This window comes from Harpia harpyja, chromosome 13 (assembly GCF_026419915.1).
Source record: "Harpia harpyja isolate bHarHar1 chromosome 13, bHarHar1 primary haplotype, whole genome shotgun sequence".
NCBI lineage: Eukaryota > Metazoa > Chordata > Aves > Accipitriformes > Accipitridae > Harpia > Harpia harpyja.
In genome coordinates, this window is record NC_068952.1 from 192,644 (window position 1) to 220,068 (window position 27,425).

At 36.7% G+C, this 27,425-nt stretch overlaps 1 protein-coding gene across 1 annotated transcript in view; it reads left to right on the forward strand.

Annotated features, from left to right (window-relative positions):
* The first annotated feature begins 204 nt into the window (after positions 1-204).
* Positions 205-27,425, forward strand: part of LOC128150332 (maltase-glucoamylase-like) — a 46,299-nt gene continuing 19,078 nt past the window's right edge. The window contains exons 1-25 of the mRNA XM_052806448.1: positions 205-328; positions 1,356-1,429; positions 4,921-5,041; positions 5,244-5,353; positions 6,461-6,612; positions 7,842-8,013; positions 9,561-9,660; positions 10,441-10,553; positions 12,017-12,142; positions 12,594-12,725; positions 13,401-13,520; positions 14,182-14,295; positions 15,066-15,150; positions 15,785-15,902; positions 16,419-16,590; positions 17,577-17,693; positions 18,084-18,238; positions 18,816-18,900; positions 20,267-20,323; positions 20,918-21,042; positions 21,683-21,771; positions 23,857-23,906; positions 24,657-24,827; positions 25,444-25,593; positions 27,171-27,383. Coding sequence (XP_052662408.1) covers positions 205-328; positions 1,356-1,429; positions 4,921-5,041; positions 5,244-5,353; positions 6,461-6,612; positions 7,842-8,013; positions 9,561-9,660; positions 10,441-10,553; positions 12,017-12,142; positions 12,594-12,725; positions 13,401-13,520; positions 14,182-14,295; positions 15,066-15,150; positions 15,785-15,902; positions 16,419-16,590; positions 17,577-17,693; positions 18,084-18,238; positions 18,816-18,900; positions 20,267-20,323; positions 20,918-21,042; positions 21,683-21,771; positions 23,857-23,906; positions 24,657-24,827; positions 25,444-25,593; positions 27,171-27,383 — 3,045 coding nt within the window. The remainder of the gene's footprint in view (positions 329-1,355; positions 1,430-4,920; positions 5,042-5,243; positions 5,354-6,460; positions 6,613-7,841; positions 8,014-9,560; positions 9,661-10,440; positions 10,554-12,016; positions 12,143-12,593; positions 12,726-13,400; positions 13,521-14,181; positions 14,296-15,065; positions 15,151-15,784; positions 15,903-16,418; positions 16,591-17,576; positions 17,694-18,083; positions 18,239-18,815; positions 18,901-20,266; positions 20,324-20,917; positions 21,043-21,682; positions 21,772-23,856; positions 23,907-24,656; positions 24,828-25,443; positions 25,594-27,170; positions 27,384-27,425) is intronic.

Below are 27,425 nucleotides of genomic sequence, written 5' to 3' on the forward strand. Positions count from 1 at the left end.
TGCAGGGAGGAAAAGAAATCCCTCAGTGATGAATCACGACATCAGCGACGTTACCCGATTTATTCTGAATATGAGAGTTATTGCACTTGGCCCTTGCAGTAATCTATGTACGAGGGGGTATGACTTAAGACTGAAATAATTTCTATACTCTTCCAAAAATGTTATTTTTGGTTTCCTTATACAACGGCGTTCTTCCGGGCGTAGATGGAAAAGAAGAAATTCAGCAAACTGGAAATTATATTCATCGTCCTCTTCTGTTTGGCGGTGGCCGTGGCCTGTGTCCTCATCGGGATTTTAGCAACGAGGGAAACCGTATCCACAAGCAGCCGTAAGTGCTGATTTCTGCTGCTGAACCAGAAAAAAAGTCCCCGCCTTGAACTTTACGGATCCGTTGGATAAAATAAAATTGTTTATATATAAAGAATACAGTATAAAAAATATAATTACATATACTATATATAATAAATTATAAAACTACACATAATATAGAATTTATAATTTATTTATGTAAAACATATTTATATATAAATGTAATAGATATAAATAAAATTTAAAATAATTATTTTATAACCTGCAGAAATTGGACACCGCTCCCAGGATCTGATGGGGATTATTTTAATGCCTGTTATGATCAGGGTCTTCAAAAATGTGGAAAATCACCAACCCCCTCAAAAAATGAAAATAAGCATTTTTCTTTTGCCCGTTGCAGAATTTATTACGGCTCTTGACGTTACTCCGTTTTTATCATTAACCAAAGGTGAACCGGAGTCATGCGCTGATAATAGGGACAACGTCGAGCTGCAGATATCAATGGGATGATGCATAATTAAAGGCAAATTTTATCCCCCCTAAACCTCAGTTTCCTCTTGCTTCATTTTCTAATTGTCAAAAGAGGAGGATTTCAGTATTTTTTAATTTAAAGCATCACTTAAAAAAAAAAGACGGAGGGAGACAAAGCCCTGGTGTACATAGAAAAACCGATAACCGTAACAGCCTGTAATATTTTTACTGTTTCGGTTCATCAGAAATCACTTGTCTTAGAGACAACCCTGCATTTAAAACCTGGAAAAATGAAGTTTTTCTGTCTTTATCTGCAGCAGTTGCACAGAATTTTGTAAAACAAGCGAGTTAGCGGTGGTCGAGCTTGTTGGAAGCAATGTTCGTGGCTGGAGACTTTCCAGACGATGAGAAAAGAGTTGGGAAAATCATTAAAAGGACATTTAATAATAACAACAACAGTAATAGTAGTAGCAATAGCAGTAACAATAGTAATAGTAGCAATCATAATAGCAATAGCGATAGTAATAATAATTTTAAATTATTGAGATTAACCCCTTCGTTTCTCTGCCTCACAGAATTTTCCCCACACTGCCCAAACGTGGGAACAGCCGAGCGGATCGACTGCATCCCGGACCAAGTTGCCACCAAGGTCTGAAAACATGAGAAAAAGAAGCAAAAAAATAGGTTTAATAGCCTAGAAGAAAAAAAAATAGGTTTTATAGCCTACCACCTGTGGGATAAATTACTCCCATTTAATAACAAAATAAATTACCTTGTTTATACCAGGGCAGGTTTTTTTAACCATTTTTCAACCAGCAACTGCCTGAATATTTTTTGGTGATGTGCAACCACCGATAGTAACAAATTTAACCAATTTCAGCCCATTACCAAGTTGGATTTTTCTCCTTGCGGGAGCACTTGGAGCAGCGACAAAGTCCATCCTGTTGATTTAAATTCAAGCTGGGAACAAAATTGGGCCAACACCAACCGATTTGGAAATATTTCCGCTTTGCAGAACCGCCTTTTTTTTGGCGTGATGTCAGATATTAACATTTCTAATGGCATATTAAAATACAAATTAGCTCGTCACGATGCGTATGATTTTTAGGCTGTAATATTGCAATGTTTTCCAAAGCAAATTGAGTCTCCGTCGCTCTCTTACATTGGTGCCGTCTTGATAATGGAGAATTTAGAAAACGAGGTGGATTATTTCAGTTTTTCAGCAAAACCCACTATAATCATGTCATAAAATAACATCTAATACAATCTGGCCGCTAAAACTGTAATTAAAGGTCAAACTGACGGCAAAGTCCCCTTTTCCAGGGGAGATGGCACGTAGCGTTGGAGCAGTCTTGCGGATCGTTTTAATCTTTAATTAATACCTTGGAGCCAGCTGTGTGTACCAAGTGACTAAAGTTAATATTTAACTTATAATTTAATATTAGTGTTAAAGTAATAATTTAATATTAGTATCAAATATTGCTGAATTTGAGAATAAAAACAGAGAAGCAACACAGCCATCACATATTGCAGCAAATCTCGCCACAGTTGTGCCAAAAATTTGATTCATTTATGTCTTTCTTTAAGTCCCACATTTTGCATCACCCCTAAGATTTAATTGGGTTTTTTAATAAGGTTTGGTGCGGAACGGAGCAGGGCCACAGAGCGAACAAGCTGAAAATCCTATTTCCTTCATGAAGAGTTGATTTTGCAGAATTATTGGATTTATTCCAATAATAATAATAATAATGAGGAATAATAAAGGTGATTTGCCACTGCCTTTTTTACCATTAAGTGGATTTCAGGCTAAAGGCTCGCTGGGAAAATTACAATTAATTTAAATCACATGTAAGCTTGTATAGCTGATAGAAAGCCTTGCTTTCCTCATTCATGCACAATATATATAAAAAGCCAGCAAACGAGCATGTCTAACTAGAATTACCGAAAATACTTATTTATTAACCATGCGTAGGACGGAGGAGAGTCGGTATTCGTTAACCGCTCACTGCAAACGAGAGCAAACTTTGACGAGGCAAGAAAACACCCTGAAAAATGACCCCTCGCGGCTGGGACACGCGCTCGTGGGAATTTTCTAATAAATTGGTTGATTTCTGTGGGTTTATGTAAAATAATGGTGCGGTCGCGCCTTTGCCTGCACCCCCGGGGCGGAGTTCGGGAGTTACCGCTTACGCCGCGGTAAAATCTCTGCCTGCGTCCGCCTTGTCTCTAAATAATCCTGGATTTGGTCTCCGGGGCTCCGTTTCATCTCCGTATCTGTTGGGTGGGTTTTACGGCCCGGAGGGTGGGGCAAGCGTTAACGGTTATTTACATAAAGCGATAGCTTTTATAATAGTGCAAATAATTTTTCCGGTGGACTCTGCTCCTTTCTCGGTGCTGGACATGAAAGATATAGACTATAAAATATATACACTAGAAAAGGTTTTTTAATATATATATGTATTTTTATGTATATAAGTATATATAAATAAATATACTATACTACATGTAATACAATATAATTATAATATAATATAATATGATACGATACAATACGATACAGTACAAGATGAAATAATAGATGTTATATATATTAAACCCCCCCCCCCCCCAATTTTTCAGGTGGACTCTGCTTCTTTCTCAGTGCTGGGCATGAAAGATATAGACTCTAAAATATATATACTATAGAAAATTTATATATATATATATAAAAAAAGTATTTATATATATATGAAGCATATAGAAATAAAAATACTGTATGTAATATACAACCTAACACAATGTAACATAACAAAACATAATATTTTATGTATATAAATTTATATAGTTATATATAAAAGTATATATAAATAAATAATTTTTGGGGTGGACATGAAAGATATATACTATAAAATATATACACTCTAAGAGGTTTTTATATATATATGTGTGTGTATATATATACTTGATGCTTCCTGAAAGTACAAAGTCATTAATAGTCATGAACTCTATTTAAAGTCATATTTAAATATTCTTATTTTAATAGTTCTATTTAAATAGTCCTTGGTCTAGGAAGAGGAAAGAATAATTGGAGGAGGGTGAAGGACACTTAGAAAATTGGAGAAAGTGAATATTAGCCAACCAGGCTTTGGGGTCACCTCTCATATTGAACAATATTTTTTTAATATTTAATCCTAACAGTCATTAAGACGGTTTAAATAGTTGTTAATCTATTTGAATAGATGGTGGAGCTGGGTTGATTTGGGCTGGCTTTACAGGACGTCCGTGCTTGGTCCTGGAGACCTGCAGGTCGGGCTGAGGTCGTTTATGGACGCAGCCCTTGGCTCCCCGTCAAGTTCCCTTGGTATCACTGCGACATTTTGACCCTGGGAATGACTTATTTCAATAACGACATAAAAAAATAATGTTTAAAGTGATATATGACCCAAATCTTACCTTCAGAGGTAGAACTCACTTAAAAAGCAGGTGACTAACTTAATTTCTAATAGCAAAGTGAAGGTGTCCTGGTTTATTGGGCTGGAGAGGTTGGCGTCACCGCACCAGGATACGTGTTTTAAATGATGGATTGAGTTGTTTGGGTTTGTTTTTTATTGTTGTTCATGAATAAAAAAAGGTGTTTTTTTCTCCATTGGAGCCTGTGCAGAACTCACGTGGACGTTTTTGATATTGAGGTTGACATGACCAATGCTGGGTTGGTGACGCATGCGATGCGGCAAATGGAGATGTCCATGAAACATAGAGGAACTCATGGCTTTGTCTCTATACTCAAATTATTGGGTTTTTCACTATTTTAAAAGCAAAACCAACTTTCACTTTTATACAGTCTTCAGTGCGTGACTTTTCTCCACCCTTTTTGTGGCTGTCGCGGCTCAAACGATTCAATAATTCCTTTAACAGACTCGTGTAACCCACGGCTTTAAGAAAGAACAAATGCCCAGAATCCTCATTTTTTTTTTCAGAACTAATGAGCAATTTTCCACTTTGCATCCCCCAAACAACCTGTCCACGCTCTTTGCCACCAAACGGACCCGAGGGGTCATTCAGAGACGGAGTCGAACCGGTTGCAAATATTATATAGGGTTTTCTGGTGGCTGCATTTTATTATGGGATTTATTTGTATTAAAATCTCCTTTTTTGGACCAGAGGCTCTGCACCCTCCGTGGCTGCTGCTGGAGCCCCCAGAGTGACACCAACGTGCCGTGGTGCTTTTTCTCTTCAAACCATGGCTACAGAATGGATGGCGGGCTGCGAAAAACTCAGGAGGGTAAGCTGGCACCAAAGCTCCCAGAATTAGGTGCACGCAGACTTCCATTTCAATATAATTGACCTATTCTATTCTACTCTATTCTATTCTACTTTATTTTACTTTATTTTATTAATTTCATTTCATTTCATTTTGTCATCATTTAATTTAATTTAATTTCATTTCATTTCATTTCATATTTGTTTTCATTTCCCCGCCCAAGGGTTTCAAGCTACGTTGTCGCGGCTCTCCTCACCTTCACTTTTTGGGAACGACATCACCACCGTCCTCCTCACGGCGCAGTATCAGACACAAAATCGCTTTCGGTTCAAGGTGAGTTTTTTCCACCCTGTTATCGGCAAGATTTTGGCCTGCCTCGTCCACGAGGGAGATGCTGTGGGGTTATAAAGGCAGATTAATTCTCTTTCTCATCCCATGACTCCCACCAAAATACATCCTTGTACTTCCAAGGAAAAGTTTTGACCGGGAGAGGCTTTTTTGTACCCAGAGGAGCAACGGTTTAACACAGCAGGATTTGTGCGTGAAAAATTGCAAATACCTTTAAAAAGAGCAGATTTTATCTTTCTTCTTTTTTCTCCCCCTCTTCATTGGAAAATGGTTTGGAGCCAAATACATTTATTTATCTATATCTCACGATTGTTTCGGCAGAAGGCTTTCACTTCCAAAGTGCTTTGCATTTTATGGAAAATTCTGTGTTCAGTATGTAGTAAATATGCCAAAATACATGGATTTTGGGGCTGGACAGGACTTCTGTTTGGGGTTTTTTCATTTGTTTGGGCTTTTTAAAATTTGTCTCTTTTTTTCTTTTTTTTCATTTCCTTTTTTCTTTTTCTTTTTTCTTTTTTTCTGTTTATCTTTTGTTTTTCTTTTTCTTTTTTCTTTTTCTTGTTTCTTTTTTTATTTTTCTTTTTTTTTTAACTTTTGTTCTTTATTCTTTTTTCATCCTTTTTTTCTTTTTTTCCTTTTTTTAATTTTCTTGGGGCTGGAGGGTGTTTGCACATGTTCTCCTGCCAGAAATCTGGAAGCCAGACTGAGTTTGGTTCCACCCAGCCAAGGTAGGACATGTAGAAAGACTGCAAATGAGGCGCTGAAGAAGAGCTGGGCAAAGCCTACAAACACAGTTGTGCAGAATTCTGCCTCCTGCATATTTCCCATGGGAAAAATACCCTCCGATCAAGCAATAATGGGAAATATTCTTGTATCTACCCAAATAGAGAGGCTGAGTAGGTTTGCACAGTCTCAATTTTGCCACGTATTGACGTCGACCACTTCTTGTTGTGATGCGGTTTTGACAACGGGTAGGTTTTTTCGCCAAGTCAAATTTGGATGGTCGCGCTGGAAAGCGTTAAAATGAGCCATTAATTTCTAAATTACTTATTTTGTTCTTGGAACTTATTTTTTTTCTTTAAACGTGTGTAGATCACCGATCCTAAAACACAAAGATTTGAAGTCCCCCATGAGCACGTGGGACCTTTCAGTGGTCCAGCAGCCTCCAGCTTAAAATATACAGTTGATGTCCAGCAAAATCCCTTTGGCATCAAGGTGACCAGAGCAAGCAATGGAAAAGTTGTGTGAGTAAATTTGGGGCTTTTTATCCATAAAATTTGTTTTTGCTGAAGGTCTGCATTGCGTTAGGTGCCCTCTGAGACATGCGAGCTGCTGCTTCTCTTCTTTTGATGGATAAGCAGAATGGAAGGACTCTTTCCACATAAAATTTGGGGGATGAGGAGGTCTATCTCACAGGGTTTAGGTTTTGCCATCTTCTTTTGGTGGATAAAGCAATATGGACGGACACTTTCCACAGAAAATGTCGGAGATGGGGAGGTCTGTCTCCCTGGGGTTGAGTTTTGCCGTGTTGGCTCTGTGCCCTCTTCTCCCCTTAATCCCAGGGAGAATTGATGAATTGTGCCATTGATTCATCAATTATGATAAGAAGTCCTTCCCAGCATCACTTTTTTACCATCTATCATGTCTTATTTTTGATGCTCCTCCTGAAGTTCTCAACCCCCAAAATCAGGTTGAGCTTCAGGTCTGCGTTCGGAAACTATTTGGTACCAACCAGTGCTAAGCTGGTCCTAGAAAATTGTAAGTAAAATATTCAAAGTGCTTCTATACCTAAGGATTTTAATCTCTTTGTTTTCTAAAAAAGCCCCAGACCTAAAGAAAGCAAAGCTGGGCTAACAGCCTTGCCCTGAGACCCACTGAAAGGCGGAAGCCTCAGGAATAAATATTTATTAAATCAATTAGAAAGCGATTAGTTAGCTGACCGCTAGCAGGAGTTGGAGTGCTATCAACTCTTCAAGTTTAATCACTTAGGATTCACTTTTTTTCCTGCTATTTTTTTTTTGTTTGCTTTCTTAAAAGCCTCTCTAAAGACTGATTTACCATTGGTGAGAGTGTGAAAGACGGAGTGAATGCTCAGGACTGATTCAGTTGGCACATGGAGGGGAGAATAATTTAATTGAACGGGCCCTGTTTGAAACAGTGCTCTAAAAGCTTGCTTAAATTTTTCTTAGGCTTTTATTTATTTTGGGGAAAAAATAATGTTGCGCTTTATGGTTTTAATGAAAAAAAATTCACAATTAATATATTATTGTTAAAAACACACAATATTTTTACTGCAATATGCAACATGACTGGTTTTGGCCAAGTTATGAGATGCATATGACAAAATTAGTAGTGGTACATGATGCAAATGCTTTCTAAAATAACTGCTTGGGTTTTTTGGGGGGGTTAGCGATACTAATGGATCCAACCTTCAGCATAAAATTCTTTATGCAACATTTCATCGTTTCGCCAGGTTCGATACCACCATCGGCCCGCTGCTGTACGCCGAGCAGTTTTTACAACTCTCCATCAAACTCCCCAGCAGCAATATCTATGGGGTGGGTGAGCATGTGCATAAGCAATACCAACACGACGTCACATGGAAAACCTGGCCCATATTCAGCAGGGACAAGGCCCCTTCGGGAGTAAGCGTTTATTTTATTACATTTTCCTTCTTTTCAGGTCAATTCTTGAATCCAGCCATAGTTGGCACATTAACAATATCCACTGATTTTTCCTTTTTTTCCTTAAAGACTTGCCAAGTGTCGCAAAATGTAAGATACCACTGAATAAAATTCCTGTCGGAATAGCTTTCCCGAAATATTTGGATTGAATTGGTTGGGTTTTGCTGCAAATCAGCTGATGAAAATTAATATTTGGCGGGCTTTGATTTTTGCTGTTTTTTCCTGCCCGTGCACTGCTGTGTGGAAAATTCGGTAGAGACAGAATTTTTCCTTCTGTAGCGTCGTATCTTAGGAAATAATGCACAGTTGCCCTTAGCAGCTGTTGCTTTATAAAGCAAAATAGGTCTGCCAGCAATTATTTTGTTTCGACGTTTTCCACCTTTTTTCCAAGGTGATTTCTAGGGCATCTGGTTTTCAAGAAGTGTAAAAGCATATTTTTCCATCTGCAATGAGATCTTTTATCCTGAATCTGCGAGTTTTTGACGCTATATTGCTCTATCACTGCATCAACTTGCCAAATTTGTGATTTAAAAATCAGTCATCGGTATTTATACTCATTTTTTGCTTATTGCTTTTTCTGACTTGGATTCCTACACGCAACATTTTTTGGGGGTGCTTTGGGGGAAATAGTCAAATGTTATTGCTGTGCTTATTCATAGATTTCGGGCTTGATGAGCAAAAGGAAATGTTTGGTAGAGCGTATAAGCGCTTGACAAGTTAATGTTGCAAAAAAACCCCAACAGAAAACATTAAATTGCTGGTGTATAATCAACAATAGGGAGCAAGAAAAGTAACGTAAATCGTGGCGGAAGAAATAGTAAGAGTATTTATACACTTGATTTTATTTGAGTCTCTAAACCAGCTTGGTTATAACTCTAGCATCTCAAACTCCATCTAAAATGGTTTTTCTTTATTTGAGATAACAATGAGATTAAATGAGTATTAAACAGAGATTGTTTAATGCAGCACTGATCCTTATGCTGAATTTGGAGTAAGTCCTGAAGTCTTTTGCTGAAATAGGAGTGATGTGAATGGGATTTGGGGAGCAGCTCCATGTTTGCAGTTAGTTAATGGTTTAGAAGAAAAAACCAAAAAAATCTTTCAAAGATTTGAGACATCGCCTGTGGTCTGGTACATCTATTTTGATTTTTGAACTGAAAACTGGAATTTGCCTCACTATCAACAAAACTTATTGCAGAAAAGGTCTCCTTTATTTTCTTTCCATCCCTACTAGAGATGCAATTTATAATCTTCATCTCTTAAATAACAGCTATGTGGAAGTTCTTATCCAAACGGCTCAAATTTGGGGTAGATTTCCCCAAATTTGTGCTTTCAACAGATTTTAAGCAACTTAAAGACATTCCCATAAAAAGGAGAAATAAAAAAAATTAGGTTAGCGTTGGTGATTTTGACAAGTTTAACCTCACATGTGATATATTTTTGAGATACCGCAGGGTGCATATAGTTACTGGGGTTTTTTTTAATCGTCTTTTCTATTTTCCTTTAAGAACATGGATAATTTATACGGCGTTCAGACTTTCTTCTTGTGTTTGGAAGACAACACCGGAGCCTCTCTTGGTGTTTTCTTGATGAATAGCAATGCCATGGGTAAGGGTGTCTTCTCCATAAGTATTGCAAAAAATTGAAATTCTTTATTATTATTAATTATAATAATTATTAGTTATTATTTAAATGATGTGCAAGCCAACGGGTAAGAATGCCTTCATCACCGCTCTAAGGATTGCAAAGTACACACACACACACACATGTATATATATATATAAAAAAATAATCTGCAGGGCTATTGCACTGCAACCCTGCTGAGTTGATGTAGATATTTTAAAAAATACAGTCACATGTTAAATTTTGAAGAAAGTTGTCTTAAAATCTGTGACTGCAGCCATTTTTTCAAGCATTTACTCATGTTTCCTATATGAACAGCATTAAGGTTGTGTTGCAAGACCAGTGTCGCACACCTCGTGCGCATTTTCGCTCACGTTCAGGGATGTTTCAGTGCAAGATATGAAAATCTGAGCCTAAATTTATACTGAGCAGCACTTGTTGATATATGCCCTTAATTTCCCTTAAATAAGTGTGTACATATTTGGGCACTTACAAAATATTCAAGCGTCTTGAGACTGAAAATATAATGAGAAGAAGTTGTGCCATTGGCTTTCTCTTTCTGGACTGTAAATATGGACATTTTTAGGAACCAAAAAAGAGCTGGAAACTTTCCACCTGCCTTGCAAGCTCCAATAATGGTTTTGGGTTGAATACGTTTGTTTTATATTTTCTCCTAAACAATTTTTGTATCTTTTGTATCAGCATCCCAGTTATTTGAGATTTAGGTAATACCCCAAATTGATTTTGTGCGTTTTTTGCTCGCAGAGTTCGCCGTGCAGCCGGCACCGGCTGTCACTTACAGAACAATTGGGGGAATTCTTGATTTTTACGTCTTCTTGGGAGACACCCCCGAGCAAGTGGTGCAGGAGTACGTGAAGGTACGTCGGCGAACCCCAGCCCAAAGGCAGTGGATCCTCCATCCTTGGAGACGCTCAAAGCGTGACCGAGGACAGCCCTGGCCAAATGGCTCTTGCGCGTTCTGCTTTGACCACGGGTGATCTTTGAGTAGATGACCTCCAGCCTCCATTATCCCGTGGTTTATCTTGAGAACTTAGGCATTGAACTTTTTTTTTCTTTTTTTAAGTTTTCTTTTCTCCCCCTCTATTTCCATGACCCTTCACTATTTTATTAATCCAAAATTATAACTCAAGGTTGCCCCTAACCTGTGTGATTTTAAGATAGCATGATTTTATGGTAGCAAAGTGTCTGTACCTCTATGTATTTATTAATGTATCTATGGCAAGTAATTCCCATTTGTATTTTGGGGGGCCAAATCGAGGTTTCAATAACTTCTTAAAGAAAGGATATGTAGGTCTTTAAACAGCATTAAATTTAGTTCCTTAGTAAATTAAATCTTTAAATTTGGACTAAATTTTCTCTTCTCTCTTCTCTTCTCTTCTCTTCTCTTCTCTTCTCTTCTCTTCTCTTCTCTCTTCTCTCTCTTCTCTTCTCTTCTCTCTTCTCTCTCTTCTCTTCTCTTCTCTTCTCTCTCTTCTCTTCTCTTCGCTCTCTTCTCTTCGCTCTCTTCTCTTCGCTCTCTTCTCTTCGCTCTCTTCTCTTCGCTCTCTTCTCTTCGCTCTCTTCGCTCTTCGCTCTTCGCTCTTCGCTCTTCGCTCTTCGCTCTTCACTCTTCGCTCTTCGCTCTTCGCTCTTCGCTCTTCGCTCTTCTCTTCTCTCTTCTCTCTTCTCTCTTCTCTTTTCTCTTCTCTCTTCTCTTTTCTCTTCTCTCTTCTCTTTTCTCTTCTCTCTTCTCTTTTCTCTTCTCTCTTCTCTTCGCTCTTCTCTTCATGCAGTTTCCCTTATTTCTATACAGTTTCCCCTTACTTAGATCATCACAATTTTTATAGGTTCATTCTGCAGCTTTTCTTTACCTTGCCTCTCCTTGGTAATTCTGCTCCTCAGATCAGGGCTATTGACATTGTGGTATTCCCTAAAGTCATCATTCAAGTATAACGGCTGCTGTATAAATACATGATAAAAAAAATATTATTAAAACTAAGAGCTTACGCTTTTTTGGTAAGGCAGCAAATAAATGGGTGCAATGCCAGAAAACAGAATGAGGTGGCAATTTTATAGCATATAAATATGATATGATAGATATGATATGATATAATAAATAACTTGATTGATAGCAATGAATATATCATTCTTCATTCACATTTGGGTTTTTTTGGGGGGGGGAAGAGCACAGAAAAATATAGCAGCTGCAGGTGATTGCGTAAAATGCACTTCATCGTACTTGAGTTGAATCTCTGATTTGAGAGATAACTGGAGAATTTAGGGAATCAGACCCAAAGAGAGGAGACCGACGGCGCTCGTTATACTTGGTTTTAATTTCCAGTTCATAGGGTTGCCAGCGTTGCCCTCCTATTGGACTCTGGGATTTCACCTCAGCCGCTACGATTATGGGTCTCTTGACAAGGTGAAGGCTGTTGTGGAGCGAAACAGAGCAATCGGGCTCCCTTACGTGAGTAAAAATGTGGTTTTTTTTTTTTTTTTTTTCCCCTCTTTTCAGCTACGTCCATTTTCATTGGCTGCACAGTTTTCTATATAAAATGCTGAATGGTTTTAAATGTCATTCGCTCCTTTTTTTTGTGGAAGCAATTTTTCGGTTTAAAGTTTCCAGCTCAGTATATTTATTTCCACGTTATGCGCATTTCTTTGGCCTAACCTGTCAACCGCTGAGGTCAACCCCAGCACGCAAATTCACTTCATGCTCTCAGAAGCCCTGAAAAATTAAAAAGCATCAGGAGCTATTTTTTTTTCTCAGTTTAGTGATGGGTAGCTGTTAAAAAACTACTGTAGGTGCCCAAATCCAGTTGCTTTTCTGGGAATTTTAATCAAAATGCAGCACGTTGAGAAGATGCGCCATGGCCGGGACCCTTCAGCATCACGTCTAACATCCCGTCTTCTCCCAGGATGTTCAGTACACGGATATCGACTACATGGAAGCGAGGAAAGATTTTACTTATGACAAAGTGAACTTCAAAGACCTCCCCAGTTTTCAAACTTACATGCATGACTATGGGCAAAAATACATTATTATACTGGTAAGCATTTAGCTATTTATTTTTCTGTTTTAAATAACATCTTTATCAGAATATGTTATGTATATATATATTTTTTTAATATATATGTTGTTTCATGACACTTTTTTCTATGTAGCTACTGGGCTCAACATAATCGGTGTAGAGAACCAATAATCAGTGGAGAGAACCATTATATATATAATTTATATAATATACATTATATGTACATTATGTATATTTTATATATATTATGTATTTTTTATATATGTGTGTATATATGTATTTTTATATATGTTGTTACAGGAGACATCTTTGTGGTTGCTGGGCTCTACATAATTGATGGAGACAATCAGTAATTGGTGGAAAGAACCATTATCTATAGAAAAAATATATATAAATATATACATTATATATATGTATATATTTTATATATCTTATATATATTATGTATGTAATTATTATTATTTTATTATACATATTGTTATACAAGACACCTTTCTGTGTAGCTGTTGGGGTCTATGTAATCAGTGGAGAGAACTGTTGTATATATGTAACAGTTACATATGTATATAAAAATAATAATTAAAAAAAAAATTATATATGTTGTTACACGAGACATCTTTCCGTGTAGTTGCTGGGCTCTACATAATCGGTGGAGAGAAGGGTTTTCTTTTGTGTGGTTTTCCACTTTTTTAGGATCCTGCTATTAGCACGGAGGCTCTCGCTGACGGTTCTCCCTACCAAGCCTATGAGAGGGGACAAAGCAAGAAAGTTTGGGTTAACGAGTCAGACGGAGTAACACCGTTAATTGGAGAGGTAATAAAACCCTTACGAAGTCGGAGCCCAAATCCCATTTAGTTTGGGCCAGGGTAATCTTCCATTTTTCTGCAATTCTCAATCTTTTGTAATATTTCCTGCTTTTTTATGATTTTTTTTTTACATTTTGATTTTTCAGAAGGAAAAGCGAGCGATTTTGAAGGGTTGGGAGACATGGGCAGCCAGCATCTGTTTATTTTCAATAGTTCTGAGAGCAATTCCCGCTTTACTGCTTTGAAAATTTCTTTATAATAGGTTTAGAAATGCAGCTGCTTATTGTAAAACTTGCATAACTTAAAAATAATTTTGACTTTAAAAGTGACTTTGGAGTTTAGAACTCAGAATTGAACAAAGCCACTCTCTGCGTGTAAAATTAATAAAAATATCTTTATTATTAATTAATAATGGTAATTCATATTAATTAATAATGATAAAGAATATTAATTAATAATGATAATTCACTCTTGCAATTTACAGCTCAAAAACCTTCTCCCGATCACTATATCAACGCTGTCATGCAAAACTAATAATCCCAAGGTTTTATACCCAAATGGTTCTCCGAGAGCGCAATTCACAGAAATCTGAAGGAAATCTGAGCATTTTAACCTTTCTGCGAGGTCATCAACAGTTTAACTTAATTATTTCCCTTTTTTTATTGTAGGTGTGGCCAGGAAGAACCGTATTCCCAGACTTCACCAACCCCGACTGCACCAGCTGGTGGGTGGAGGAATGCAAAATATTTTACAGCCAAGTGCCCTACGACGGGATCTGGATCGTAAGTAAATCCCCAAATTTTCACATTTTACAAAAATCGGCTAATGGCAAGTCAGGTTTTAGTCTGCATTGGTGCAAAGGAAGATTTAATGAGAAAACCCTGAAATCCATGTGGGATTTGTATCTTTTCTGTAGCGTTCAATGCATTTGGGTGAAATCCTTATTTTTCTGGTGTCGGAGGGATTTTGTTAGAAATTGCATTTATCCAATGCGTTGGATACGTGCTTCTTTCAGTAGAGGTGTATTTAAGGTAATTTAATTTATCCAAGAACTGACTGTGACCAGGATCATAATTACTACACTAGCTTTTTTTTTTAATATATGGTACCTTTGGGAAGAAATTATTTTCCCTCTAGCGAAAAGATGAACACCCTTTGTAGGATTTTGGGTTTTAACCCAGGAAAGTAATTTTTCTCAGGCCAGAACAAATAATCTTTGTTTATAATGCAGGATTTGCGAAGAGTTATAGTCATTTATTTCTCTAGTTTGGGTGGAGTACCACCATTGCCACTTAAAATCATCTTTTTGACACTCAATAAGATATATATATTTTTTTTTCCCTTGGATTATTTTGTAAATCAATGTCCTGGTTGCTGGATGAGGAGTTCAGCAGTTTATGAATATTATTCCTTATATCTTTCTTGCACCCTCAAGTCAATAGTTGCCGCAAGTAGGTTTGTGACAGTATATTTGGCTGAAAGCCGAAGATATATTGCTGTTACGGATAAACGTTATAGCTGCCGTTTGAAAACCGAATTTGTGATTTTTCAGGATATGAATGAAGTAGCCAACTTTGTTCAAGGCTCAAGTACCGGCTGTGAGCAGAACGACTTAAACTATCCTCCTTTCACGCCCCGTAAGTCCGTGTCTTGAGCTGTGGAGTGAAAAAAAAAATAAATCAAAATGTTTGTAAATTACTGTCCTACCAGATAAAAGGTTTAAATTCTTTATCAAGTCAGGAATTTGGTCATTGCTGGCACACAGTCAGATCAAATTATTCAGAAATTTGGGGTGTAGTTTTTCAGTGAGTCCTTCCTTGCATGCGAAATCCACCTTGAAGCTGGATTTAAATTTATTAAATTGAAAAACTGAAATAGCATCAGGCTACTAAATCCCACCCTGTTAGCAAAGCCACATTTGCACACGGCTTAGCAGCAGTCGGGGAATTATTTTGCTATTTCTACATTGATTGCTGCGAGATATGGGAATTTTGAAGACAGAAATAGTCTTCGTTAAAGCAAAGAGGATCAATAAACCTGGAAACCTGTAGTAACGTCGTACGACACAGGTGAGCACTTACCGCTTTGGCCTTGGAGTACTGGGGTTAATGCAAACGCCAAACTGAGAAAAAGGCCAAAACTTCATGAATGTGCATGAAGGAAAAGAATAGAAATACTGTTTTTTTCCTTTAATTAAGTTGATTAAATTTAATTTAAAAAAATAATTTAATTAAATCAATTAAAACGCACCTCCGAACCGTTTTCCTGCAGATATTGTCGATAGACTCCTGTATTCCAAGACACTCTGTATGGATGCCGTGCAGACGTGGGGACGACAATATGATGTTCACAACCTTTATGGATATTCTATGACTCTCTCAACGCAACGGTGAGGAATCCTTCTTAATATCTTTACGAAAAAGGGCAGAGTAGAGCGTATGGCCTCTATTTAGAGAAGCAGCAATTTCATTCCCCAGGGAACCTGATCTGGGGGTCGATGCCAGTCTTCCCACAAAGGGCTGGACCCTGGGCATTCAAAATCACCTTTATTAAATTGGAATTGAATTCTGAATCGAAATTCAAAGTCCTAGTGTTGGATTTCAGCCATGCCGCTATGCGTAAAGGAAGCTGAAAGGAGACCTGAGCTTTATTATTTGGAGTTCAAATATGACAAAGGTTGGCAAGCAAAAACTTACAGAAAGATTCTTTAAGGTGAAAAAAAAAATAAATTATTCATTTAGTTAATAGGCACCTGGTGAAACTTAAGGGAGTCTGCGTCCTTAGCTTATTTATCATTGTGAATGAATAAATGAAAATGAATAGAAACTTTCCTTATTACAAATCTACTCATCCCCACAACTTTTTTTTTTTTTTTTGCCTAATTCCAACCTTTTTTTACTTTCAGAGCCATTGAAAGTTTGTTTCCTGGAAAACGAAGCTTCCTTCTTTCGAGGTCTACTTTTGCGGGATCGGGAAAGTACGCCGGACACTGGCTGGGAGATAACGCAGCAACGTGGGACCACATAAAATGGGCGATACCTGGAATGCTGGAATTTGGCCTCTTTGGAATCCCTTATGTATGAAAACAGTCATTTATGGTACCTTTTCAAAACAAACGTCTATCCGTGATACCTGATCAAGCTTGATATATATAAGCCCATCTGAATAATAATAATAATAATAATAAATTATATAAATAAATATGTATATATAAATAATGATATAATATATATAATATTTATAAATAAATCTAGGAATAAATTATAAAAATTAATATAAAGCAAAATATAATATAATAAATTAATGCCCTATAATAAATTTTAATCCCCCTCTAAATTAATCCCTTTAGGAGTCTGCTTTAAACATTTTTTTCCCCCAGGAATAATTAATCTTAGCCTTAGGCCATTTCCCTCTATTGTTTATTGAGTATGTGGGTATATGGCTATCAAATATATTATTTTATATGTTTCCAGCCCCCTGATGCCTCTACTATTTGTCATTCATTAGTGATTGATGTGAAGCTCTTTAAATGCAATAGGAGCACCCACTTATTAATGAAATGCCCACTTTCCTTTTCAGGCTTTGAATTTCTGTGAATTTTGGACTGTTATGCTAGTGTATGCATATTAGCACCAAAGAAGAAGATAAATTTCTGGGAGAAAGAGACCAACGAGCAGTGTTAGCTTGTAGTCAGTTTGATTTTCTGTACTACCTATATTTGAATTATTCTGTGTGTGTAGATGCTGGGCTGTAAAATTAATTGCAGAATTCTGATGTTACTGAAAAACCTGTATTTACCTGGGTACTTCTGCTGGAAAAACCATCTTAGAAACTTCAGAAATTCTGTGGTTCAACCAGAGGAGAATACAATGGGCCAATTTAGGTACGGATAAGAGATTTGGAAGAGTTTATGTAGAAATAATATTGAATGACTCTATTACCCTCGTTAGCAATTAGGGATGAATTGAAAAAAAATCTCTGCAACTCAGTCCTTGGAGTTTCTTTGGTAGAGACTGGAGGCGCAGTGTGCCATACAAACAATGCATTCTGGTTTTATTTTAAGGTCGGAGCAGATATTTGTGGTTTCTTCGAAGACGTCACAGAAGAACTTTGCAGACGATGGATGCAAGTGGGAGCGTTTTACCCATTTTCCAGGAATCACAATACTGAAAAATGCATAGTAAGTGGTATATCCTGCTACGAAAGCTTGTTTTGTGGTACGCATTTCTATTCTGATAATTAAATTAAATTTTGGTAATTAAATTTATGTCACTGATCATTAAGTAGCCAACTAGTTCGGAATTGGTACAACCTTACGCTTTGGGAAATCCTCCCTCCAAAAGGTTTGGCTTTATAGGTGTTAACTGTAGGCACCAGAGAATGCATTTGGCATAATTTCTTTTTCTGAAATCATCATCTGACATCACCTTTGGTGCCCGTCGGTGGTGTCTACAACGAGGAGCAAGCGCTTGCTGCTCTCTGTCCTACCACCCTGACTTTTGGCTGCACCCGTCAGTCGTACCCTGAATGCTCTGTGCGACAGCAATCGTAATAATATATTTATTTTCAGCCCCAGGATCCAGCCGCCTTTGGAGCTGATTCAGTTTTGGTGAAATCCTCAAAGCACTACTTGAATATCCGCTATACGTTGCTGCCCTACCTATATACGCTCTTCTACAAAGCTCATACCCAAGGAGACACGGTGGCACGGCCGGTTCTCCACGAGTAAGTTGACCTTCACAATACTAGAATAAAATAATTCGGACAGGTCAGACGCTGTTGGGGATTCGCTAAAACCATCCGTAGTTTGTGGAGGATGCTGCCCACCGTCATATGTACAGATGTCTACGTTCACGAAACACCATTTTGGAGTAACGGGGGAAGTCATCAAAACCCATCTGTAATTTCTGCACGCACGCTGGTATTATTGTTGGTTACGAAATGTCATTGGCAGCTGATGAAATTATTCTCCATTGGGATATATATTTTAAAATTTTTATTTTCTCACCTTTATTCTCTTTATTTTCTTGAAACTCTCAAATAGAACTATATTAAGACCAAATGCTCCCGGACACTTATGCATGTGCGTAATTAATACATATGAAATTAATAAGCTATGAATTTACTTTCTTAAGCTCAGATTGCCTCCATCAAAAATAGTCTTGGGGCATCACCATGTGATGCTTTTCAGTAGTGATTCTAGACAACCAAGACCTTGAAATATTAGGATTGCTCATGATAACAATTAATATGTTATTAATTAGTAAGTGCAATTAATGCCGCTGCTTTCCTATTTGCTTAGGTTTTATTCCGACGAAGCAACGTGGAGCGTGGATAAGCAGTTCTTGTGGGGTCCTGGGCTCCTCATTACCCCTGTGCTCGATCCAGTAGGTCTCACTTTCTTGATGCCTTGTAATAAATTCACGGGGGCACCTTGAGCCACCGGTGCCACCTTTTCTGCAGGGAATTGCAGTAAAAGCCCCAACCAGTTAAATTTCTCAACTCCCTATTCCCCTCATTCTTTTATTCCCTTGATATGAAACTACCTTCGGATTTGCTACCTTATTTAGTCTTGGGATGATATTGGTCAGCTTAGAAGTCAGAGTTCCCCTATTTAGGGCATATGTATTTCCCCTGAAATCACGCTCATTCTCAATGTTTTTAAGCTGGAAAAAAAAAAGAAGAATAGAGTCTTCCATTTCCCTGATGAACCTAATAAATTTGCTCTGGTCCTATTTTAGCCTGAGATGTCTTGGGTGAGAACTGGAAAGAGTATTCCCAGAGAGCCCCTTGTTCATTAGCTTTAATATATCTCCAGTGGAAACATGTGTCTTGTTAGAAACTTTGATTATATCCTTCTTTCATGCATATTAAATACCATTTCCTCTAATTTAACTTTCTCCTTAAATTCAATTTTTTCTAAATTCAATTTTCTCCTTAAACTCCATTTTCTCTTTAAATTTACATTTTTAGCATATTAATTACATGCTTGTTTTTAGACTCCTCATAAACCTAGTGGGTTGGGGTTTTTTCATCATTTGCTGCTCTCAGAGAGGCTACAACATACTTCTATCACCGTCTAAATAGAAAATCTTGCCTTTTCATGCCATTATTTTTATATTGCTATGTTACTTCTGTTCTCCCATCCTTTGGGAATCCGATTCTTCTGTTGCAAAATTCTGCTTCACCTCCTCCATGCATCACCTCTGCATTTCATTCAGAGTCAGCTTCATTCAGGATCATTGCTTTTCCTGTTGCAAAATCTTGTACATAATGCTCATGAATTCTCATACCGCATATGCTATTTAGGAGAACAAAACATTTTTTAAATGCAGCAAACACTTGAAAGCAGCCAACATGGAAAAAAGTAAAATTAAGAAGATTTAACGATGTTTGTGAATACGCTCTGAGATGGTGTGTTTGCAGCGTTGCAATTTTGGATTACAAACAGTAATTTACAGCTTTGCTGAAATTATACCTGGATTATTATCTTCCTTTGGGGGCATCATTGTAGAAAACCATGAAAGAAAACAAAAACCTGGGGGGAAATATTGATAGTTTTCTCATTGTCAACTTTATTATGATTTTTGGAATTTTTGGCTTATTTTCGTTGTATTTTCTCTCCCCCATCCAGTTGAGGAGGGGGAGTGATAGAGCGGCTGGGTGGGCACGTGGCGGCCACCCAAGGTCGTTCCACCACATTAGATTAAAGTAGGCTTAAATGTGAAAGTAATTTCTGTGTTCCCCTTCCAGGGGGTGGACATCATCCAAGCATATATCCCTGATGCAGTCTGGTACGATTATGATTCGGTAAGTTAGGAGGATAATCGGGTGGGGGTTTCTAAATGTCCAAGTGAGAAGGTCACGTAGCTGTGGGTTGAGTTCATGATTTAGGAGGACCAGGCTGAACAAAACCTTAAGCAAAGGGCGCATATATATCTCTATATATCTATAGATAAGCAAGATATATTATTACTAATAATGCACAAAGGGGTTTGCCGTTAGCTCTTGCTCATCTCATTTCTGGAAATAAATTTCCCACTGCTGTGGTGGTGGTTCTAGTTGGTGGGAAAGGGACATGGTTCACTTCAGATATCCCAGGACGACTTTCTCTCGTGGGGTTGATTATTAAATAAATAATCTGATATAATAAACGGAAATAATAAGCTGAAATTAAATAATAAGAGTTACTTACGTATGTAGCATTCTATAGCATTCTGGTCTGTGGAGGTTTGACTTTCGTGACCATCGGCAGCAATACGGAAATTCACGGAGCTGAAACCTTTGACTAAAAGGAAGAATTAAGGAAAAAGGAAGAATTAAGGAGAATTAAGGTAAAACTCAGAGTTTAAGGCAGCAGTGAGTAATGCAACCTCCTCCTCCTTTTTCATCCCTGTTAATTAGGGCGCAAAAATCTGGTTGAGAAAACAGTGGACAGGTATGTACCTTCCCGCAGACAAAATGGGGCTTCACTTGAGAGGAGGCTACATCTTCCCTTTCCAACAGCCGGCCACCACAACAGTGGCAAGGTAAATCTCCAGACCGAACATTTTCTTCACTAAATTGGTATGAAATGTGATTTCAAGAATGGACTCAAGGCCACCTGGTTGCAGAAAAATATGCATTATTATTATTGTTATTGTTGTTATTATTATTATTATCATCATCATCATCGTCATCATCATTATTATCCTAATCATTACTATAATTATAGCTTTTTATTAGTAGTACTATTAGTAGTATTACATTATTACATCACAATATTACATTAGTAGTAGTAGTATTTGTCATAGTATTTGCAGTCGTATTATTAGTTAGTAATATTTAGCATTTGCATTTTGAAATTTGGGAATAACTGTCAGTCACCACTCACTGCCACGGCTGATGACAAAATGTTTAATGGTAAATGTTTAATTACAAAATGTTTAATGATTAACCAGCGGGGGTTTTTTTCACATAACATTTTCTAATCTCACCCTGGATTTTATTCTGTTTGCATGAAAATCATTGAACACAAAAACCTTGGACAGCCAGGGACTAATACAAGACAGTTCTCAAAGTTTTGAAACCCTGCTGAACGCTATACTCTTAATATGAACATTAAAGCCTGCTTAGATATTTATTATACGTCTAAAATCATGTTGTTTTTTTTTTTTTTTTTTTCCACAGCCGTAAGAATCCTATGGGACTTATCATTGCACTGGATGACAATAACGAAGCAGTTGGGGAGTTATTCTGGGATGATGGAGAATCGACAGGTGAGCCTTTATCGACTGTTATAGTGAAGTAATGATGACAACCCAAATATTCACACTCACAGATTTGAATCATTGAACTGATTTCATGGAATGAGGATAAAATAATAATAAAAAAATTAATTTTAACATTAAATATTTTTAATTTAAAAAAAACTTAAGAATTTAAATATGTGACAAGCTATTACTACTTTTTCACCATCAAGTGGAAAAATGCAATCTTAATTTTTTTGATTTTTTTTCTTGTTCAGATTTCACAATAGTCTTACACTTGTAAAGATTTTGCCAACTGTTAAACCATACTGTCGCAATCGATAGACTTTCTGTTATGCACCCAAATGACTTTCAATGGGTACAAGAACACACATAATCCATGTTCCACAAGAAGATTCAAAGATGAAACACTTGTACAGTTACTGAATGGTTTGGAATTAGTTAAAATCCTTGGGAAATCAGCAAAAACATTATTAACTAAAAGGTGTGCTATTGAACCCCAAATTTTTTAAGGCATTTGGTTCCCACAGCATATCCGTGAATTTGAGTAAGCGGAACAGGCTACACGTGTTGTTTCCAATCTCACTTTTTGTTAATAGCTGCCTGGAAACTTATTTTTCAGCTAAAATAATCAAACCAAAGCCCCACAACCTCTTGCGATGAATTGGGATCGATACTACTCAACTCCCAAGTGTTTTTCTGTCAAATAATTTACATCCTTTTTAAGAAAAAAGTTTAGTGTAATACTAAGGTCATAACTTAATTCAACCCAAGTAAAAAACTTAAATTTTAGGCTAAATTCGTTTTTCTTACTGTGAAAATGAATGCCATCGGAATACAGGTGTGTCTAAGAAAAGCAGAGGTGATTCCAGAGCAATGGAAGACCGTTGTCAACAAAAATACTGTGATTTTTTCTTTTAATCTTGAGGTGAAGGTATTTTTGGAAAACAAAGAACCTTGAATTTTTTAAGGTATTTCTGAGGTTTCAGTTAGGCATCCAGTTTTCATTAGATTTTAATAACTTTGGATACTTAAATCCTTCAGGTGCTTTTGAAGCCTTTGTCCTTCAATATCCATTTTCTAGAGAAGACAGAAAGCAGTTTAAACATTTAATCTGGAATGGTTTTTGGAAGACATTTTAGAAAACACTCAAGCTTGTATTAAAGATGGATTATTTTTTATTATTTTACTATATAACAATAAGAAAAAAATTATTCTTTTTATCTGAGAGATTTTATTGGGGTTTTTTTTGCAATCAGCTGTAATATTAAGAGCAAAGGGCTTTGGTTTATGGCATATTCCTGTTAATACTACTGCTTTTCAGATGGACCTGGTCTTCTCTAATTCATACCCTATTGTAGGCTGCTGTGAATGGGAAACTTAATGAGGTTTTCAAAAAAATGGGAAAAATATTTGAGCTTTATTTAGCCATACTGAAATAAAATGTAGGTTAGAAACTAGGAGAAGTTCCTTAACCTTAGAGAGCAGACCACGTCAAATTACTAAAATACGCCAAAAGAATATACTAAAATGGCACATATTTGGTGTTAATATATCTTAACTAGAGTTTATAGTCCTTCGTCTAAGAGAAAAATAATTGGAAAAGAATAGTGGATTACGACAGATAGCTAGGAAAGGCTATCAAAAGTAACAAGAAATACTTTTCTAAGGACACGAACGATATGAGAAAAGAAATATACACAAGGAATGGGGCAAAAATGGGCAGATTAGGTGGCTTTTTGGCACCCCCAGCAGCATGTGACATCATGACGCGATAGGTAACTTCTGAACTTGAAAAGACTACCCCCAAAAATTTGGACTTCAGGAAAATGTAGAAATATCTGTGCTCTGCATCAATTCAACAAAAGATTTGATTTGGCAGAATGTTAAATATCGACACTCATTTTTCCCTCTTCAGAAAATAATTAGGATTTCATAGATTGTTGCAGTTTGTCCCGCAGCTGCTCAGTGAAGTAGCTTTTGAACGTAACTGTAATGATAATAGTAATTTGCATCTTTTTGGTCTTCTAGCTTTCCTTTTTTAATGCTGTCTCATTCCGCACTGCAGCTGTAATTTCTTTCTTCACATTTTAGATACCGTTAGCAGCAAATCCTACGTTTCCTATGACTTTAAAGTTTCCAATGTAAGTATATATATATTTAAAGGATCTGATTTTCATTTCCAATTTTAATGAATAGTACTTTCTATGGATATTCTTTTTTCCCCTCCTTATTTTCCTAAAATATTTACAAAAAAATGAAGTATTTAACAAAATATTGTCACTTGACTGAGATAGAAATCTGATATTTGTGTTTTTTCCCCCCTAACTATTTTTAATATCTGAAGATTCCCAATTTCCTGCCACTTTGTAGAACAACAAAAAAATGTTTATAGCATTTATAACAGTTCATAGAGCAGGAAAACAGTAAAGCATCAGTGGCAGTTTGGATAAGAAAGGAGACTAATAGATTGTTTGTGAGTCTCAGAAATTTGACAAATTGACAAAAATCTTTGTATATTGGAAAAAAATGTAGCTGAATGTCTACAATGAGTGAGATGAAAAGCGAGGCCAGAAAATGTCAGAACCCAGAGCATCGACATCATAATTTTTTACGGTTGTAAGAAAGTTTTGTATTGGTGTATGTGACAGCCGTGGCACAGTTCGAGAGGTTGGACTCGTCTAATAGTATTCAATATAAATTGAACAGACCTGACTTTTCTATGTCAAGAAAAGTGGGTGTATTGTATGCATACATATATTATGCATGTAATACAGAAACAAAATATACATAACCATGTTTTATATATATATAACAGAAAAAAAATTGTCGCTTTTCAATTTAAACCAGGAGAAATTTTGGCTGTTCAATGCAATTATTTCATTATTCCTCAGAACGTTCTACAAATGAATGTCACAAACAACAACTACATCGACCCAAACAACTTGACGTTTGAAGAAATCAAAATACTGGGATTGCTGCAGGAACCGGTGTCGGTGACTGTGTTGCAGAACAATAATGTGCAAAATTCTTCTCATAATATCACCTATAATCCTGTAGATAAGGTAAATAATAATAGAAAAACTGAAATGAAAAATCTCTGGCGTTGTACCGCCTGTATTTTGTATATTGAAAAGGAGAGTACGCAGTACTATGGTAAACGCCACAGTATATGCGATGTATTTTATTAAAAGTACAATTACATTATTTACCTTAATAATAATGTTAATTATGTTAATAACATTAGTTACATTGAAGAGGGTGGATCACCATTTTGTCCTCAGACATTGCATACGAAGCAAAGTTCATTTTTGCATTTATTTATGCAGGTACATTCAATTTATAAGGGGAGGAACAGCTTTAGGATTTTAGTCAATATTGTAGGAGGGTAAATAATATTTAAATTTTTTAACCACTTACATTTTAATTTAAAAAGGCCAAAGAGCCATGCACTTATCTTCACCCCTGGAGTGCTTCCACGGGACTTGCGGGATCAGATCTTTTTCAGGTCTTTTGTGCAGGAATTTCAGACGCATGAATTTGTAAAAATAAGGGTTTCTCAGGAGAGATGCGAAGTTTGGCACGAGTTGCTGCGTAGGGCAATTTCTTGTTTTTAAGGATCTAAAAAAACCATTGATGGGAGGTAGAATTTAATAGCGCTTTATTGTTTAATATTTATAGGTTGCTCTCATACAAGGACTCCAGCTCGAACTGGGAAAATCATACTCGTTAAGATGGACACTAGGAACCAGTGTCAACGAAAAATACGATTGTCATCCTGGTCCAAATGCTACCAAGGAAAAATGTGAACAGCTCGGCTGTGTCTGGACTGTAAGCAAAAAATTGTGAAAATCAAATTGGGAAGAAGCACGTTAAGAACTGTAACTTTATTTTTGTGGGGTTATTTTACAACAAAAGAAACAGTCTCGTTTGCCCTTCTCTCTGAGAGAGGACTTAAAAAAATAGGTGGTTTATTGAAACTAGCGCCGTTTTCAACAACTTCTGGTCTTCTGAAGTATGTGAAAAATAGAGGGAAAAGCTGGTATTTTTTGAAAGATAGTAACAAATAATATTAGGATTATAAAAAGTAGAATAGACTTGAGATCACCAGCTTCATGCAACTCTCTGTCACTGCAGCTGGGACCTGCAAGGCTTTTTTTTGAGGCGGGGGAGGGCTGCCTTTTTGCTTTATCTTATGCTTATACTCATTGGAAAATAAATAAATTTAAGTAAATAATAAATAAACAAATAAGTAATTTTAAATAGACCTGATTCCGCTGGAATCAAGAATAAGAAGAAATCCTTGAACCTCAGGGAAATTTTCATCCTTCTGTGAACTTAACTGGTTGTGTCCCTGTCTATCAGATATACCCGAATGATAAATCCTGATATTGAAGCTTTTTACTGGATAGTTTTTATTTCTGGATATCACATGGCTGTAAATATATGCCAGCATTGTGCCCTGATGGGAATGCTCTTTTGAGTCCTCCTTCAGACAACATTAGTCTGTCATTCCCCAAATCTTCATGTCATCTCAGGAAGAAGTCCTGGTAGCCACACCTGAAGCAACAACAGGCTGAAACGGTTAATACATTTCCTTGAATTTGTCGTGTTATTAGAAATATTTTTATAATTTAAGATATTTGGAAATGGGTCTTCAGCACATTCTGGTCAGGTTATGAACTGGATATATTTAAACGCCTTTCCTAAGATAAAAGAGACTTTGAATTTGGTGATGAAAGATGAAAAAATATTCATTGGAAATAAAGATGAATTGAGCAGGTGTAGTTTCATTTTTAAAAATAGGCAGGAAAAATCATAATTATTCAGAGGTGGGAAGATATTGCATTAACCAACATCAGCACATCTAACTTCAGAATAATTTGAGTGTTTATACTCAATTACAGAAGAAAAAGAAAGTTACTGTGACCTTGCTGTCAGGAGACATTCAATAAATAAGCCACAATTCCCAATGGGTATTTTAAAGACAATCTGTATGAGTACAGAAATGTAAAAGCTGATGGAGAGCTCTCATCTGACATCGCTAATAAATTTTGGGCACATCCTCCTGAAGGTGTCCAAAATGGCCAGAGACCATAGAGGCTTCAAGGTCTTTTTTTTTGTGAGATTGAGGTGAAGGTCACAGACAGAGGGAATATTAAATCATTGTCAATTTGTAATGATTCAGACAGGACTGAATAGCCTTGAATTTATTAATTATATCTGAAAAAGTATAGAGATCGGTGTGTTCAGCACTGCTTCTTTATTGTTTAACAGCGGCATGAAGTTTTAGACAAAATTCTACATTAACTGGTTATCTGGTAAAAACAAGAGTTTTGGAATTCTTGCCGCTAAATCAAAAAAAAGTCAGCAATCAAAAAATTCCCTCATCCTGTTTCCATCCGCAGGAAGATCCCTCCAATGTAGATGTTCCGTACTGCTATTACAACAGCCCTGCCAACGCTTATTCCGTTGCTGATGTAAAATACACATCGTCAGGAGTGACGGCCAATCTCACCTTCAACAAGAGCAATCTCAAAGCCTATGAGAAATCAATGTTACCCATCAGTACCCTTCGCCTGGAGGTGAAATATCACACCAACCACATGCTGCAATTTAAGGTAATGCAGAATTTCTCTGAGTTTGCATTGTTCCACTGGTCA